The 14,439-nt window shown below is 45.2% G+C and overlaps 1 protein-coding gene across 1 annotated transcript in view; it reads right to left on the reverse strand.

Moving 5' to 3' along the window:
- Positions 1-2,224: 2,224 nt before the first annotated feature.
- The window catches only part of trarg1a (trafficking regulator of GLUT4 (SLC2A4) 1a), a 14,051-nt gene continuing 1,836 nt past the window's right edge, over positions 2,225-14,439 (reverse strand). The window contains exons 2-4 of the mRNA XM_017433364.1: positions 14,101-14,436; positions 4,443-4,575; positions 2,225-4,360 (exon numbers count right to left, since the gene is read on the reverse strand). Of these exons, the coding sequence (XP_017288853.1) occupies positions 4,356-4,360; positions 4,443-4,575; positions 14,101-14,436 (474 nt within the window). The 3' untranslated portion in view covers positions 2,225-4,355. The remainder of the gene's footprint in view (positions 4,361-4,442; positions 4,576-14,100; positions 14,437-14,439) is intronic.

Here is a 14,439-nt window from a genome sequence, read left to right on the forward strand (position 1 = left end):
AGCCCCAAAGTCACCATGTTGGAATGAGACGTAGAGGTGGAGGATGGGATGGCGTGTCTTTATGGCTTAGATGTTTTGCGGGAAGGCTGTGAACAATAACATCTTCCCTGCTGCAGAGAGACCTCAGTTTACAGAAGTGGAGTTTGATTCTGACCGGACTGAGGAACTGTTAGTAGTTCGTATAAAATGTTCTGGTGCAGGCACTTCCTGCAGGAACGTCATGTTTCTGCCAGGATGTTAACCTTAACAGCAGCACAAAGACGTGCAAAAACTGCATTCAACCAACCAGCAGGTTGTTCTCTGTGCACCATTTTCAGATTGTCCAAATAAGAAAACGAAAGCCCAGTAATGTCTGAGCCTTGCATATTTGTCCACATTTCTTCATCTTGTGTACCTCGCTGTGTTGGTTTTCAGGTTTTGAGCCATCTGAGTGTGTGTGTGTGTGTGAGGAGATTGAGAACGACTGCAGGGAGAGTTGAACTCATTCGACCAAAGTCTTAGTCTTTTTCCCCCAAGAAGAGCTGGACTCTAAAAGTGAGGCAGCTGCGTGAGAAACGTCAATGCCGCTCGTTCCCACTACTCCAAGGAGCCGGTTGACCGGAATCCAAATGAAATGATCCCACTTTGATGAGCCGGAGAGCATTTATCCGTGTTCTTGTCTTCGTCTCCTGCTGCTGGATCCCGTGCCACGCTTGGAAGTGGACGGCGTTCCATAAACTTCTCTCTCTTTGTCTCTCCTGCCATAAGGAGCTATGCTGGCTGTGATAAATGGCGTTCAGTGCAGCCAAACTGTGTGTGAGGAGCGTTATAGGCAATAAAAGCAACGGCTGCGCACTACGGTGCAATTCAATATGCTGCAGCCATAACCGCCTGCGGTGCCTTTTTATATTGGATTTGACATAATGGAGTAAGATCCATCGCTCTGAGCCTGTCGCAACAAAAAGTAGACCTGCATGTAACACTTAGGAATGTTCTGTCTTATTATTCTTTACATCACCTGATACTGTTCGTGTCCACCTGAGGGGTAGGTGCTGACTCTGATGGGGTTTTACCCGTTTTTCTGGGACGATTTGTGCGTTTCATCACCAGTAGTTAACTAAACGCTCGCGTCAGGATGTGCGGCAAAAGGGTTTTTGCTCACCATAGAACGAAGCCTGCTGATGTTTGTGATTCCACCTTTTGGGAACAAAATCCTGAGGAGTTTGACTCATTTAAGATTTTGCTTCTGGCAAATATCGAAGCCTGTGTTTAGCATCTTGCACACTAAGATGGTAGACGTAGTGCGCGAGTCTCGAGCCATCTCCGGTTTCTTTAAAGTTTGAAAGTCGTCTGGGTCAAAAAGTCTTCAGACGTTCTGAACGTCTTTCCAAGTTTTTCTTTGGACTTTGGCTGCTTTTTAAACTCAGTTTTAGTCCCGTACCTGACTTATTCAGTGGAGGATATTTTTTATTTGTTGATCCACTTCCAGTAACTCTAACCTGCCAACGATTTGGTTGCTTGCAGCCTATCAAAAATACACAATTTGTTAGTTTCTTTAGCTGAGTCTTTTAAAGAAAATACCAAAAATAGCAGTTTCTTGGCTTATATCCAGCAGCAGTTCCAGCTAGGCACCTTGCTACTAACTTTGTTTCTAGCAACCTATCAAAAATACAATTTATGACAATTTCTCTAGTTGAATCTGTAAAATAAATGCCAAAGGTAACCAGGTTCGATACAGAAAATGGTATGTAGCACCAACAAAGTGATTCCTAAGAGTTTTTTTTGCTGAAAACCTGGCATACAGAACCCCTTAGGTCTTGTCAGGCCTGAATATTTTCCTGTTTCTTACAGGCATTCTTTTCAATAATTTCATTTTAGTCCTGACACTTCTAATTGTCCTCCACTTGTCTGCTCTCCTTAGTGTTCAGGTCCCATACGGTAGAATATGCTGTCATGGTCAGGTTCAAATGGAACAGGGCAAAGGAAAAGAATGAAAACCATTTAAAGATCCACCAGGAAACCTGGAAAGCAGTCGATCGAGATCACTTTAAAAAAGTACGAGAAAGTCTGCCCGCTTAAAAGAGAAGTGTAGAGAGATGGGAGATAAGTCTGTATCTGACGGTTTGGATTGTTAACAGAGATGCTCTCCTCGTGAAGCGTTTTAAAACTTGATTTGTATCGTCGCAGTCATCGCACAACTTCTTAAAAAAAAAAAAAAACAGTTGTCATTGAAGGACAAGACTCAGACCATGCATGGTAACATTTATTCCAGACATGCAGAAAAGTACACAGCAGAGATGGGTGAGCCGTCACGTACAGCAGACTGGAAAATGAGAACGGTACGGCATGACGACGGCAGGAAGTCCGAGGCGTTTTCCTGACGGGTGGAAGGTCGGGGGAGTCTTTGGACTTTTTGCTGCTTGCAGGTGGTTGAATGCAGCGCTATGACCTGGAATGGTTTTCAATGAAACAAAATTTGCAGAAATCACTGGTTTAAAACAATAAATAAATAAATAAATTCAAGCGTTAATCTTTGACACTTCAGTTCTTGACTTTCGGATCCCATTAGCTGCCTTGTGTAGCTGTTGTAGCCGTAGAAGCCCTTAAACAACCATCGGAACTCATCGAACAGCATCCAGTTCAATGCTCCTTTTTAAAATGTCCAAATGTTTCTGTATTTTGACTCGAAATGATTTGAAAAAAGAAAACGGATCGGCAAGAAGAACGTAATACGCGGGCTCTGCTCTTAAAACGGGGTCGATTCAGACAATTTGCCGTGCCTTTTGATTTGAAACGGTCCCTTTTATGAAAAAAAGGCTGTTTTATCTCGCTCAAACTCAAGGAATTCGTTCAGTTTTACAAAAATAGGTGCACATCAGCCTGTTTGGCCCATAGCATGCGGACATATCGGGTATATACTTTCCCATATAAATACATTTCATGTGAATACAAGGAGGAACATCGTTGTTTTAACAGTCGATAAATACAGGAAAATGTAGGAATGGTGGTAAAGAGAGGATGCAAATGAAAAATGGAAATGAATTTTTTCCTTTTTTTTTTTTAGGAAAACATGCGCTTGCGATATTATTGGATATGGTGACGACGATATCAGTTGAAATTAATCCACATTTTCTTCCCTGCTCTCCTTTCGTTGTCATTCCGATGCTCGCCAGTGTCTTCACGTGTTTTAGCTTCTCTTCTACAATCATCCAAACCAGCTGTGGGCGTTTGGAGCCCTTGGGGTGGGGGGTGGGTTAATACTACTGGCGTTCAGCTTGTGCCTGCGATTGTCCTTCGCGATACACGCTGGTATTGCGATGACAATAAATCGTCCAGCCCAAAAAAAAAGACGTTGAAATGGAGGAATGTAGTCAATGCAGCTGGAGCTCGTGGTACAAAAAACAACAAAAATAAACATAATCTGATGTGATAGGAAGATGGTACAAAGTTTGGCATTTTTTTTGTTTGTTCAGTCTCTGCCAGGGTAAAGCAAGGCGAACGTCTTGAGAGTCGGACCTGTGGCACGTGTGCAAACCTGTTCAACAACAACAACAAGAGTCCAAATGAAGGCAGGATATTTAGGCTATCGACATTCCGGCATGCAGTTGGTCTCGTCGTTTCCAAAAAGTTTTTAGATGCGGACAAAAAGTAAAAACTGCGTCCGTCCCCCCACTGCGTCGTCTTCGCAAACCTTCAAACCCAGCACCACCTGGGATACGAACATCTTAGAAAATGTACAGACATTTCATATATATATATAGATATATATATATTTATCCTTAGCTCAAATATACATTTTCTATTTGTAAATGCTGTGAAGGCAAGCCATTCGGTAAGGAGTACACTGTATGAAGACTACATGAGGTGTCTCAAGTATAAAGAGTAATTCAGAAGCTTTTTGTTTTTTTTAGTCATTTAAGGGAGCCTCATGGCAGACAGAAAAGTCCATCAGTCATTCTCTCCGCTTGCACAGATCGATTTCTTCATTTCTTTAAGTTCCAAAGGAAAAAAAAAACAACAAAAAACCCCCCCAAAACAAACATTTTGGAGCCCCTTCGTGCAAATCTGCATTCCCTCTTTCCTCAGTTTTACCGTCGGGAGATCAGGCGAGTGTTTTTTGGATTCCAATGCATGCGTCTTTCATTGATATATGTGTAAATATTTCTCAGTTTACTTGTTGCAAGACCATCCTTTGGCTGCTTTTTTTTTGGTTTGTTTGTTTATTTTTTTAATGCTATCTGAATTCGGTCGGGATGTGGTTGCGTCATGGCGTACAGTGGTGAACTGTACTCTTTGTTTTCCTCTGAATAGTCTTGTTCTTCGTCGCACCTGGCGTTTGGCTTTAACGTTGCACTTGTTTTTCCTCTCCCGGGTCATTATTCTGGAGAAAGAGGAGAGAGAGAGAAGGCGGTCAGAAACTCGTCCCGTTAGTCGGACACGCGGAGCCAACGTCTAGTCCGTACGTGTGAAGTAGACCGAGGTGTAGATGATGATGATGAGCAGCCCCAGGACGATGGAGACGATGCTCAGCAGGCGAGCCAGTCGGCCCAGCCTCAGGGCCCCGTCCACGTCGCCGTTCTGAAGACTGTGTCGGGACTGAAGAGAGGGGGAAAAAAAGCAGTATTTAACTTCCAACCTACAGAGACACGGGCAAAAACACGACGATAAAGAAACGAGTCTCGAGAAACGTCCCCTTTAGAGAGCAGTGGCGTCCAGTCCTGGTCCTGGAGGGGCCCCTGTCCTCCATGTTTTAGGTGGTTCGTTGCCACAGAGCTCATTATCTGAATGTGACTGAAAGGTTAACGGACTCGTGGACCTGCTGAAGGGCAGGGAACCGACTGACACGTGCAGGACGGCAAGCCCTCCAGGACCACGGTTAAACGCCATTTTAAAGCAACGCCAGCGTTTGGACCATTCCACATTTAACTCGGCATCAGTGCAAGGGAAAACGGCTCAGCCTTTTAAGGTGAAACGCCAACAGAGATGAATTCCCCGCCACCTCTGGTGAAATGGTCTATCTCAAGCTGACGGTTTGTGACTGATGGAGGTTTGTGACGCGCGGAGCCAATCGGTTGGAGAAGCAGGGAGCACGGCCGTGCGAAGGGCTCCTATATCACTTTTATGCTGTATGTATATTGCTTTATGTGCGCTGCAGAGGCGGAGACAGGTTGATTTATGTCTGCGTGCGTGGAACTTGATGAATGGGGATTTCGATTCGCCGCTCTGTTTGTTTCATACGAGACTCCCGAACCTGAAAAAAAAAACCATATTTCTATTATTTTGTTCCATTTGATTTAGAAATTTCACTTTTAGTTTGTGTGCTTCTAAATTGGAAAACAGTTGCCCGCGTGTGCAGGAATGCCAGGCAGGAAGACACACACACACACACACAGCCAGTCTTTAAAGAAATGCTCAACATGGCGGCGGGTTATGCTGCTTCTACATCCTGATATGTGGACGGAAACAGAAACCAACAGTTGCTGTTTAAACTGAAAAAAAATGGAGAAACGCTGCAAGTTTAAGGCCGCCCACCTAGAAGGTGTTCGGCCAATGAACACGAAGCGATTCTGAAACAATTATTTTGGCAAATTGGCGACAATATAAAGGTTTATAGACTCGTGTTTGCACGAATCTCTCTGAGGCTTTTGTGATCTGAGTTTATTTTACAGACTGCAGTAATCTAATGTGGACGAGCAGTTAGCCTTTTAGTTATGCTGAGGTATAAGTTTTTAACATTACGAAGGAACTGGGCCCGGCCGGATCACCATGGCAACAGTGGCTCAAAGTTTCGATTGAAAAATGACGATCTGACCTCATGAACGTCTGTCAGCCGCGACCACGTCCAGCTCCAGCGCAATATCTGTAAAACTGACTCGAGGTTTTTGGCCATTTTTGTGTTGGCCAGGTCAGGGCAGCCATATTAAACCAGACTGATCCTAAAAGTCGCCTTCCGTTGACGCGTCTTGCTGCTCTTTACGAAGGAAGCTTTGTCAAACTGCCGTTTGATTGGCCGACGTGTTTTGAACAGGAAACATGTAAAGTGAACTCCTCTCCTCATAAGAACGAACGCAGAGACTAAAGCGGTGAACAAAAGTAACATCAGAACCACCGTCGCAGGTCGTAGTACCCGGGATTAAAGCCACTCAAAGAGCTATCTACAACAGGTAAGATACTGTTTGTTCTTAACCCCTCCACAGAACCCCACTTCAGAACATCTGAACTCTCCCTTTAAGACATGACCACAAACCGCAGGCTGCAGTCTTTGCACCAAAACAGGGCTTTAACCTCCTCCTCTCCTTCCTCTTCAGTAAATTAAATAAATTCTTTCATTTATTACTTCATATCCACAAAAACCAGTTTCTAATAAAACCGGTGTCTTCGTGCTTTATTCGGTCAAAGTGCCAGAGCCTCAGGAGCCTCAGATCGGATCAGATCAGATAGGATTACACTGCAGAGGGAAAGAAGAAGCTCTCCTTATCGCTTTCTCCTTGATCGACTCCCTCCCGTCAAACTCTCTGCCTCCAGGCTGACCCTGGCGGCCGGCGCTCCCCGTGTACCCGGGGCCGCTCGCTTTGAAATCAGCCCCCGAGGATCCCGAAAGCAGCTCGCACCCTACCCGAAACTGGGAAAAAATAGCATTTACATGTTCAAAATATCTGAGGGAATGTTCCATGTTGCTCAAGACTTTCCCACATTTCAGAACTCACAGTTGGAGTGGCTGGTTTCACATTTCAGGCCAGGGTTTGCAACTTGAAGACACGAATTAATGCGCGTTTCAGTCTGAGCAGCCCGACAGATATAATAAAGTGTACGAACTGCTCCTTTACCCCCCCGCACCTCGCTCCGCCGTCGTCTCACCTTCGACGACTGCAATGTGAAGCTGTGCTACGAAGTCCCCCCGGACGCTGCATCGATCCGAACTCGCATCGCGGAGGAGAGCAGCATCAGCGCCTTGAATCAATTCAGGCCCCTTTCAGAAAAGCCCGCCTGCTCAGAGAGGAAGCATCAATGGAACAGGAGGAAGCTCTCGTTTAATACGAGCGGTGGAATTTCTCCACCCGTCACGAAAAAGACGAACGGTAGGGGGAACGAAGAAGCCTCGTTCAGCAGAACACCAGCCCTGGTTTTGTCCTCAGGGCCCAGAAGGGACCAATAAATGTGTGTGTTTGACTGACTGATGACTGTATGGACGGAGGACGGACACGCCTGGTGATGTTTGCTTCCAGAAGGGGGAACTCCTCAGTCTTCACATTCTCACACTCTGTTCGTGTGTTCACGTGTGCGGTGGAGGCTGCTAAGGCAGTAAGTGCCCCCCCGGTCATCAATAATGGAGAACCAGCAGCAGCCTGAGGAGGAGCAGGATCTGGATCTCCACCCACAGTCTCTCTTCTGCGCTCTTTCAGACTATTTAAAGGGACAGTTTTGTCATTTTTCAAGTGATGTTCGGTCTATTAGTTGGAGTATTTAGTACCTTATCAGGGCACGGAGTACGGACAAAGAGGCAAAAGTCTTCATCCAGGCCAGGCTCATGGCTACCCAAAGGAGAATCGTTTTTCAGGCTAAAACAATAAAATCCACACACCAATGCAAACCAACGCTACATTAGCTAATATTAAACCTCTACACCTGTGCATGACACTGTTTTGTTTCGTTTGTGGCTCTCGTCTCAACACATACTGTATGGTAGTCAGACTCGTCGCAGGTGTTTGGAACGTCTCGAACTTTTCTCAATTTAGTTTCCCAGAGTCAGGAAGTGGGAGAAAAGCGAGACGCCGTGTGGGTTCGGCAGCCGTGAAATCTAAACGGACTGATCTAAGACAGAAAGGGAGATTGAGACAAACTGAGACAGAATTGAGACACCTCGTGACAAGACTGAGGCAAACAGATCTGCACGTCGTCCACGGGAACGCAGTTTACTCGCTGTGACGGATGATGCAAGTGATGCCTCGGAGGCTGCAGCACCAAACGTCCAAATAAAAATTCAATGACATTCTGCTCCTCTGCTACCCTCCTCTCGATTCTGAGTTGCCAGCTTGTCTCCAGCCATTGCAGCCCTGGTGTCTTTCGCTCCATCTGGGCCCATCGGAGCCGCCAGCAGAGCTTTTTTTTTTGTTTTTTTTTACACCACATCTATTAAAATGTCAAGCCTCTTAATGCGCTCAGATGATCAAATGTGTCAGAGCCACAGCGGCGACGCTCTTATTTCTGACGAAATAAAACCCTGAAAATGCTACAGCAGCTCATAAATTTTGATTGCTTTCATATTTCAGCTTCTGAACTGAAAACAAAGATCAAATATGAAAAAACCAAAACAAAGCATAGCACTAATGGCTAATGGTGTAGGCTGTCCTGCTCCATTAGTGCAGCAGAAAACCACCATCAGAAAGGCTGTTTTTGATCGTCCGGGGTCAAGTTTCACACTTTTGTTCATGGCATTAATTGCTGTTGTTAACATCACTAAACTGCGTCAGCATTAGTAATGCGTTTGTTCAAACGACTCAGTTATTGTACGGTTCTTCTAGGAAGTGTCCTGCTGAATGTGGGGGAAAACATGGCCACCCTGAAACCTGAAAAGATCACAGCTGTTACAAGATTTAAGATTTCAATTTAAACAAACAGAGTAAATTAGAAATCTGAGTGAATCACGGTTGAAATTTATATAAACCTTTATGTTTGCAGCTACCGGCCTCGAAAGTCCGTCAAAATCCAAAATGGCTCCCAGGCACTTAAAAACTGATGACAGCTACTTATTTCCCTTCTTTTAACGGTTTGTTTCTCATTAAATCAGTCACACACAGCCTCTGTTAGGAAATATGTTGGAATGCATGAAATTCAGAGAAATATACTATTAGCTAACTACTATTAGCTTGTGTTGCTAATAGCAGCTAGCCTGGTCACTGAGCACAACAAGCAAATCCTACCGGAACACGTTTAGTTTGGATGCAACGGGTTATTGTTTTCAGTCAAACGCAGCACAATCTCAGTTTGGAGAATTAAAAAGAAGTTCTCATGTCAAGTGAAACTAAGTTAGTCGGGCTAACGGTTAGCTCGGCTGGGGTCCGTTCCAACGTGCACGTCATCCACCTGACAACTGGCCAGACCTAAAAAATCTCACATTTCACATTATTCCAGTTTTTACACCACATTACTTTAGTCAGACAGCTGCTCAGACCAGTCAGGTTTAAGACGTTAACAACTTGCTAACGTTTTTTTTATTGCTTTTTTTATAAGGAACATAGATCACGTTCCATCGCATGAAAACAGTTTTCATGTGAAATAATTATAAATGTTCATGTAAATAACTAATCTAATGCAAAAGCGGCATTAAACTCTATGAAACTTCGAAGTTTGAGTTGTTTTCAGACAGCGGAAACTTACGCTGGAAGGCGCCCCTGTCTGATTAGCTGTTAGCTTGACGTTAGCCACGAGCATTTCTGCTCGCTCTCCAAACTGCAACTGTTCTGACTGCTGCTTCTCCACAGAACCCAACTTAAAATAAGCTGAACTGTGCCTTTAAGTTACCCGTGCTTACTGCGTGAGCTTGGCGGGCTAACATGCTAACGTCAGGTAATTAGCAGAGTGGAAGCGCTGCTGAAGCTGATGGGACTTTAGTTATCTCTGCAAAGTAATGGTCAAATGTTTCTGCGTTTTTAAGAGAATGTTAACAATTAAAGTAGTAGATAAATCCACTGTTTGTGTCGTAGTTAATCCACATTTTGCTGTGGCTGTTAAGGCTAGCGGTACCACGCCTCGCAAGAGCTGGTGAGTAATCTAATTACATTCAGAATAGAGATAATCAATCTGGTTTTTATTCCAATCTTTTGCAGATTTGTGTTCTGTTCTCCTCGACCCAGCAGCTACAGTCTGATGTTTGCAGTATTTGACTGAAGTCATTCACACACACACACACACACAGTCGTTCCTCCAGTGCAACATATGCGAGTCCATATTTTACGGACAAATGTGCAGCGTGTGCAATAATGCTGCTGCAGTTTGGGCCCTCGCATTACCGGGATGGGCCGGTCCGGCCCGTAAAAACCTATTACCCCTGCCTCCTCCAATCCCTGTAATTGACTGCACATCCTCTGTATTTGCAAGCCGCAGGCTTTCTCCACAGAAAGCATCTGTCAGAGATCTGCGGCGGCGGCGGCCAGCTGGAAGTCAGCTTTCGGGAGGTTGCTGCTGGAAGCGGCTGCTGATGGATGGGATTATTTTTCCTGGTTGTTTACAAAGCGGCATCCACGAGAAAAGGCAGACGCTGGCCAACAGTTAAATGACCCTAACCCCATGCAGTCGATCCCGGCTGGTAAAACGTTGTTGGTTGATTCCTCATTCGCTGTTTATCGCCGCGAACGACGAGCGATAATGTAATTGCTTTCTGTTGGCAAAATACGTCACGAAGCCTTAGATGAAACAATCAGAACGTACTGATCGGACGGTCATCTCCAGCTGATTAGAGTCAACCCGACTCAAGGTAGCCGCTGCACATCAGCTCGAACGAACACAAAGATGGCTGTCATCCAGTCAGTCTGATCTGGGCGTGGTAGTAGCTGAGCGTCATTCCCAGCTCACACTCAGAGTGCTAGAACTCATCTCCTCTCATCGTGAGATGATTTTAGTGTCAAACTGACACGGGCGGTACTTTTAACTTTAATTACCGCTGAAACGACCACGCTGGGGTTCAAATAATCCATCATAAATATTTATGTTATACGAGCTAAACATCGAAAAAGACAAGAAACTGTTTCGACTCCATCGCCGACAGTGTTGCTTGTATTTAGAACGAGGATAATTCAAGGTAAATGAAGCGCACCGTTTCCTTATACATTCATTAAATACGTTCCTGCTGAATGTGTTTGTAAATTATTCATGTCCCTGTTTGTGCTTTTGAAAGGATCTGAAAAAGAAGGAAAGAAAGAAAGAAAACGACTCAGATCTGCTGCTTATAAATACTTCATTTTGTTAACTTCAGGACGAGCTGAGGCGGCCATTTTCAGAGGAAATCTGGCTGCGGGAGTTTACATCGCCACCGCCAGGGAGTTAAAACTGCAGCGGGGCGCGAGCGGCCAGTCGGCACGAGTCACTCTGAAAACAGACCGTTTAGGAGGTAAACGAAAGGAAAAAGGGGCGACTAAAATACGTCTGCCTCCCGAAGAGCGCCGACTGATCGATGCAAGCGCGCGGTCCGGTCCTCATGGAGGGGACTCGAGGCGCACAAACAGCTGACAGATGAGCAAGAGTCTCAACTCGGGTCTGGAAACGGACGCCTCTGCTCCCCATCAGTGAAGTGGTGATAACGATGTCGTGTTTCTCTTATCGGATGGAAGATTGTCGGCGCGTCCGTAAGTGAAGTGGGTCTCGGAAAGGGCTTACAGAAGAGACGCGTTCTGGTCATCTCCGAAGCTCAAAAAGCCCGTTAGATCTTGTTTTTGTTTAAAGTGGAAAAGCAAAAGCCCCAAACTCAACTACCTATGCGGTTTGCAGACGGACCCTAAAGAATTTTCTGTGTGTGGAAGAAAAAATAAACTTCCATTGCTCCAGAGACGATGCTGTTCTGAACCTAACGAAGCCCAGATACCGAAACCACTTCGACCAGGCGCCTGAATGAAAAACACCCTGACGTTTTAGGCCAGAACTTATATTCATTATTACCGCCCCCCACCATGAAACGTGAAACAACGGTACGGTTCCGACGCTGTGTGAGACGTGAACGAAAACAGGAAGTGGTGACTTCAAACTCTCACAAACCCGTATTTTACTCACGATGAAACACGGGACACACACATCAGACGCTGAACCCAAGAAAAAGGAAACTTTGTTTTTGTTGTTCTTTATTTTTTCGGGCAGCTGATTGGACGAATCTCTACAATCAGCTGCTGAAGTCAACCCTATTAAAGATGGCTGCCACAGCTAATTGACCTTTAAAGAAAAAACAAACAAACAGTCTCTGACTCTGTCATTTTTACAGACACTGTGGTAGTAGCTGAGAGTCGCGCTCATGCACTGGGCAACATTTCCAGCAGGTTTTGATCAGACAACTGTAGATAATTATAATTTACTAAATGTTCCTTTTAGATAAAAATAATATTAAAGCAGCAGAAAAGCTCTGCATCCAGGATGCTGATGGACGGCAGCTCATCAACAATTAAAACGCTCTTAGTTTTTTTTCTCCTTCTTCTAAGTTTTGTTGTTTTTTTCCTGCTTTTGCCACAGTTTCCTGCAGTCTGGCTGGTTTCCTCCGACCTCGCCTCATTAATACGATCACGGCGCTCCGGTTCTGCAGAAGGATCCATTACACCCAGGCGCTGAGCGCGTCAGACTGAGTGGAGTGCCTGCTCTCTGAAGCGCCGGCGCCCTCCGCAAGGATGAGGTCTGAAAACCGTGCCGTTTTCATCTAGTCTTTTTTTGTCATTTCTGCTCAAAGACATGGACTTTGTTAGGACGTAATCTTAACAGTGGATTTGAGAGCTTTGTTTTGAGTTTCCGATGTCTTTCATCACAAATGAGACGCACTGGAAGCCCATTCGTCCATTTTAACCAAGATAACAACCGAGCAGCCTTTCAGAACAACGTTCATAATCGCACACGACGCTGCAGGATCTCCTGTTTTTTGTCAGTGCTTAAAGTATGCGTTGAAGACGCCAAGTTTCAGCTCGAAATCTGTAAAACTGACTGAGCTGCGGCCAATTTGGTGTTTGCTAAAGTTGACTAGCTGCGGTGGCCATCTTGAAATGGGCTGACTCCAAAATGTAATCAGTTGCAGATGTACACCCAGTGATTACTGTCTGAGAGTTTCATTCAAATCCATCCAGTGGTTCAAGAGATATTTTGCTAACAGACAGACAGAGTTGACTCTTCCCCGATCAGTTGGTGCTTAGAGTATATGTTGGGGATGACTCTCGGCTACTACCGGACCAGGTTTTAGATCAATATCTGTCAAAATGACTGATTTGCAGCCATTTTTGTGTCTGATAGGTTTGACTGGCTGTGGCGGCCATCTTAGATTAGGCTGAATCCAAACGTGAATCGGCTGTAGACGAATGTCAAACGATTCCCGTCTGAGAAATTCACTCAAATCCGTCCAGCGGTTCATGAGATTTAATTGTTATTAATGGTACACACACACACACACACACATATATAAACATTATCGCCCCACCTTTGCCTTCAAAATCAGTTAGTTTAGCGCACACATATCAAACTGAAGGCCCGCGGGCCAGATCCGGCCCATGGTATCATTTCATCTGGCCCTCCCAAAGATAACATTTCTATTCATCAGACGTGGTCCTGGAGTTTGGGACAGATTGAGTCTCCATCGCTTCTCGTTTTGCTTCAGAAACTGAACCTGTTCAGTGAAGTCTTCTGGTGACTTTGAAGCTGAGAAAATAAAAGTTTGAGTTTCTCAGTAATCTTTGATTTGGACGCGAACGGAGCAGCAGAGAGCGTCAAACAGGACCGATCGAACTCCTGCTGGTAAGACCCGACCTCAGAGATCTGCCTGCAGTTAATGTGGATCAGAGGAGCAGAGTCGGCTTTAATGTACGACGACTTTCTCTCTGTTTGCTCCTCGGTTCAAAGTTAAATGATCGGAGTTTTACTGAGGCCTTTTTAGCTGTTTGAATGGAGAGAAACTCATAAGGAGGCGTAAGAAATGAAAACTAATGATGTCTCTTTTTAAGTTTAATCTATTTTTCTTTGTCCACTAAAGTCTGTTTGTTCTAAATTCTGTATAATATATAACTGGGAGAAGATATTTGATATTTCTATATGACATATTACATCTAAAACCAAAGTTAATTTATGTATTCTTTCAATAAATATTGATTGAGATTGGCCCCTGGCTGGGACCGAGGTGTTAATTTTGCCCCCCTTGTGTTTTTGAGTTTAACCCCCATGATTTAGTGTCTTAAAGTAGTTTAAATGTGGTCTGTGCAAACCATAAAATAAAACAAAGCAAGAAAAATGACGATGAACTAAGTCAAATGGTGCAGTTTTAAAGGGGTTCATTCCAGTAGTTTCCCCAGTATTTTCAGGCATGAGTCTGAAACGCGGGTACGCGCTCAATGTAAACAGAGGTTTTTAAAAAAAAAAAAGAAAAAAAAAAGTAAGTCCCAAACTCACCATGACGGAGTACACCAGCGCCACGATGTTCAGGGGCCAGACGGGGCAGAAGCAGGAGAAGATGACCAGGATCAGGTAGTCCCGGGGCTTCGGGCTCTCCTGGACGGCGGCGTTCCCGGTGGAGGAGCGGCTCAGGCTGGCCTTGGACGGGGAGAGCGGCGCGGCGGCGGCCAGCTGCCCCGCGGAGCCCGACCTCAGGGCGACGCCGTGGCCGTTCAGGTCGGCCTCCGGGGCCTCCTTGTCGCAGGCCGCCGTCACGCTGAAGGAGGCGGACATCCTCACGCCGGGCTCGGTGGTCACCGCCAGGAGCTTCTCCGTCTCCTGGAAGTCCGCGGGCTG

Source organism: Kryptolebias marmoratus, linkage group LG2 (assembly GCF_001649575.2).
Source record: "Kryptolebias marmoratus isolate JLee-2015 linkage group LG2, ASM164957v2, whole genome shotgun sequence".
Lineage (NCBI taxonomy): Eukaryota > Metazoa > Chordata > Actinopteri > Cyprinodontiformes > Rivulidae > Kryptolebias > Kryptolebias marmoratus.